The sequence below is a fragment of the Austrofundulus limnaeus genome, unplaced genomic scaffold, assembly GCF_001266775.1.
Source record: "Austrofundulus limnaeus strain Quisiro unplaced genomic scaffold, Austrofundulus_limnaeus-1.0 Scaffold2735, whole genome shotgun sequence".
Classification (NCBI taxonomy): Eukaryota; Metazoa; Chordata; class Actinopteri; order Cyprinodontiformes; family Rivulidae; genus Austrofundulus; species Austrofundulus limnaeus.
This window is the reverse complement of record NW_013955137.1, coordinates 4,971-9,327: the sequence shown is the minus strand read 5'-3', so window position 1 is coordinate 9,327 and position 4,357 is coordinate 4,971. Positions and strand designations below refer to the sequence as shown.

The 4,357-nt window shown below is 39.6% G+C and overlaps 1 protein-coding gene across 1 annotated transcript in view; it reads left to right on the top strand.

The window, feature by feature from the left end:
* The window catches only part of LOC106511385 (pentatricopeptide repeat domain-containing protein 3, mitochondrial), a gene marked incomplete at both ends in the record, with an annotated part of 12,519 nt that overhangs the window by 3,255 nt on the left and 4,907 nt on the right, over positions 1-4,357 (top strand). Inside the window, 4 exon segments of the mRNA XM_014000141.1 lie at positions 498-604; positions 690-768; positions 1,104-1,194; positions 2,354-2,436. Coding sequence (XP_013855595.1) covers positions 498-604; positions 690-768; positions 1,104-1,194; positions 2,354-2,436 — 360 coding nt within the window.

Here is a 4,357-nt window from a genome sequence, read left to right as displayed (position 1 = left end):
GGTCAGGTCTATGATTTGGGGTCTACAGGTGGTCAGGTCTACGATGTGGGGTCTCTACAGGTGGTCAGGTCTATGATGTGAGGTCTCTACGGGTGGTCAGGTCTATGATGTGGGGTCTACAGATGGTCAGGTCTATGATGTGGGGTCTCTACAGGTGGTCAGGTCTATGATGTGGGGTCTACAGGTGGTCAGGTCTATGATGTGGGGTCTACAGATGGTCAGGTCTATGATGTGGGGTCTCTACAGGTGGTCAGGTCTATGATTTGTGCCTTAATCAAAGTTAAGGTGGTCCAATAAAATTTTAGAGTGTGACCTTTTTGTAGGTGTTGACTTTTTTGTCAGGCAGTGAATGAACACACAAACAGGTTGCTGGCAGCAGTTCACTTCAGTTTTAACTGAATTATTGTGAGCTCATCAGTCTTGTCTGAATTAACGTAGCTCCATCAGCCTGTGTGTAAATCAACATACTAACCCGCCTTGTTTCTTCTTGCTCGAAGTGTTTGATCAATAACGATTTGGAGTTGGGTTATAAAGTTCATTCTCTGTTGGAAGTTGGAGAGAACTGGAGGCTGCTGGGAGCTGCCAACAAACAAGCATATTACTAGTAAGTTACATCTGGTGCTCTGTGTCTGTAAACGACTCTGTATGTGTTTTATTTTGTAACCAAAGCTTTCCTGGTTCCCTCCAAGCAATTGCTTCTTACGCCTGCTGTGCCAGATGGAGAACATTGATGTGGTGCTGAAGTGGTACAAAAAGCTGGTCCCCTCGGTCAGTACATCCTCTGCACCCACCTTCTGTTCACTAACAACACTGTAGAATGACCCGTTTACCATGTGATCAGAGGTCAGCACCAACTGCTGCACATCTGAGAACATAAAGGGACTGAGTCAAAGTGTCAGGTGATGTTAAACTGTCTGTAGTTAAAAGATAAACACTACTTTAATCATCTTAATGTCCTTGTTCAGCTCCTACTACAGGCGTTTTAATGTTTAGGCACACATCATACATGTTTCCTTTTAAAAAGATGAAAGCATTTCATCTTCTGAGATGTTTTCAGTGAGCAGTGGTTGGTTCCTGATTTCCATTCAATCCTCTGTTTGCAGATGTTTTACCCCCACCCTGAGAATATGATGGGCATGCTGCAGACTCTGGACACAGAGAACCGCCTGGACCTGCTGCCCATGATATGGAAAGGTGGGGTTAGCTTCATGCTACGGATCATAAAGGACATGTCTTTGTAAATATGCTTCTTAAGTCACAGGATAAAAAGTTCACCCTCTTTCACCTCAGGGTTTCTAGTATCAAGATATAAAAACCAATCTGAACATGTCCTGGATGACTGAGTTGAGTTTTAGTTCCACCTGTGCAGCTCTCCTGATGGGGGTACCACAAGGTTCCTGTCTTGAGCCTCTTCATGTTCTTTATACCAGCTGCCCCTGCGTGGTATTTGTTTTGCAAACATGGCATCCCTTTTTATTTTTATGCAGACCATTATCAAATATATTTCCTTCTGAGTGTGGTGCATGCTCTGTCCAACCTTTCTTTAACTACCTGGTTGAATTTCTTGTATTTTAGCGAGAAGAAGACAACAGGTTGTATTGTTCATATCTAACAGCACCAGTGAGAAAGGGTTCTCTGCAGACTCAAAGTAGGCGTTTCTCAAGCATAAACACTGATTGGCTAGTTGTATTATCCGCTGTTTTTTGAAAAGGTTGGTTCTTTTCTTTCACTTTTGACTTGAACTACTACATTAATTTTCGCAGTCAAAACTGGTTTTCGCAAAGTATCATTAAAACCAAACATTTAGTTCACCCTATTTCTAAACGTCTCAAAATTTAAAAATAAATAAAACTGTCCGCTCTTATTTTGAAACGTAATCCAAAGTTCTTTGTTGAGAGAAGCAGAAATAATGAATGAAGATGACAAGTCCAACACTTGCAGCATCTTCATATAAATATATAATAACAGCGGCTAACATAATCTGCTGGCCGGTATTATTCCCAAGTCTTCTGATGACCTCAGTAACAACAGCAAGTTTGTGAATCTAAATAAAGAAATGAAAGTCCGATGCTAGAAAAGTAAGCTAATGATAAGAAGAAATGCCTAAGCAGTGATCATCCAATTGGCTGTATCCCTTGAGAAATGCCCCCTTTTGTTCGTCCAATAATGTGTTTCCCTTGAGAAATGCTTACTTTGTCTGCAGAGATACCTACTTACCCCTGAATTGACCTTTCCTCTCTTGCCCCTTTGGAGAAAAATATTGTTTCAAATGTGGGTGTAAAACTGGATCCTTCCTTAAAACTAAACAGTCATGTTAATGCAGTCATCAAATGCTGCTTTTTGTGTCTTCCAGACATGAAGACATTTGGTCATATTTATCCGGATTTGGTGGAGGAGCTGCTCAGTCTCATGGCCAGAGATAAACACAATCCTAAGGTCAGTACTGCTGCTAAGATCTTCCTTCAGTTTTCATCAGGAGTGGCACAGAGACAAACTGTTGAAGAACTCCGTAAATCTTGACTAAGTCCTGCTGCTGACCAGCATGGGACCATGGAGTCTTCCACATGTTGTCTGGTCACTACTGATAGCCTCAGGTCTCTGCTGAACTCGTAGGATCTAATGTTACAGTAGAACTGTTGGGTGTCCACACACGTTTATATTGAGAAGAGTTTCAGAAACCACAGGTAGAAATCACACATGTCACATCTTCTCAGGGGCAGTTCTAGGGGCGGGGCCACAGGGGCATTGGCCCTAGCTGAAATCTGATTGACCCCCTGAAGTGCCCCTGTCCTGTCACTCATCTGTCCTTTACCTGGGGGTGATGATGGTGGGTGCAGTTCCATGTTCAAACACTAGAGGTGCTCATGAGTCAAATAATAAAGTCCAGAATGAATCGAGCTGACAGAATTCTTCTTCTCTTAAGAAAATTTGAACAATCAGTAAAATGTATGAAAAACTGGGAAGTGACTGAGAATTTACTGTGCAAGATTTTTTTGGTACCACTTTACAATAAGTCTCCCCTTATAAATGGCTTATAAAGAGTTTATAGATAGGTTACTAATTCATCTGTAAAGTTTACACTTTATAAATCATTAAATGTTTATTGTGCAACAATTAAGAACGATAAAGACAAAACTGTCCATTTTTTTACCAAATAATGAGACAAACCTGTTCACGTACATATTACATCTAAAGTTGGTTTATTAAACATTTCAGACTGGGTTACAACGTTGTAAGCACAATAACTATAAGAAACATCTTTTAACATATTAATATTGTACTGCATTACTGCATTATAAATATTCATAACTGACAAAGGGAGACTTATCATTAAGTGAAATACAGTACACTGTTTATTAATGACAAACATTTATAAATGCCAAATCTTTAATGTGAAAAATCAGTTTTTATAAAACTTAATGTTGATAATCATTATTTGAAATTATTGTTCAAACATGTAACTACTACCAACAATGTTGATGTCACAAAAAAATAAAAAAATGTCATGTTAACGTACCAAATAATCCAACCCAATCTAAAATAGTGTACAGTTTTACACTGTACAATAGGGATACCTTTAATATGTGCGGATATTTATAATGCAGCAATACAGTACATTATTATATGTTAAAATATGCATTTACTAATCATTATTGTGCTTACAAGGTAGTAAATTAGCAGGGTTTCCCCTACATGTAATTGGTCATGGTGCACCGCCACAGCAAAAATCATAGCTGCCACACTTTCAAAATAAAGTTTTTTTCTTTTCTTTTTTTTAATAATAGGCCTATATTAGGCTAAGACAATATAAATCATATCATATATTTATATCCTATATTTGCACTCTTATACTAACCGTAATCAGACTTTGAAACCCTATTCAAACATCAATGAAAAGYTAAGATGTACTTTACTTTGAAAAACCAACACCGCAGGTTCTTGTGCGCAGTGAGTCTGTGTGTGTAGTCCTCACAAAGATAGCAAGGCATGTGTGTGATGTGACGCACCATGAAAACTGTCTGATGCGACAGCTTTGAGCTACTTTTTTTCTTCAAGGAAGACGGGACAGGTGAAGCCACAGCATGGTTACATTATCAATAATGACTCTGATACAGCAAGATCCACCAGAGACCCGCTGCATGTGACCGGGAGTCAGCGGCTCCGTGCCTGTTAGCACTGATCAGCAGCGCAGCTGCTAGCTAACGTAACGTCTCTCAACTTTTAAAAAAGTAATCAGAGTTGTTTGTGAATTCTAAACAGCATAAATCCAGGCAGAATGATCTGCTGTTAGTCCACACGCTGAGCACGCTTCTGTGTGTGTGTGTGTGTGTGTGTGTGTGTGTGTGTGTGTGTGTGT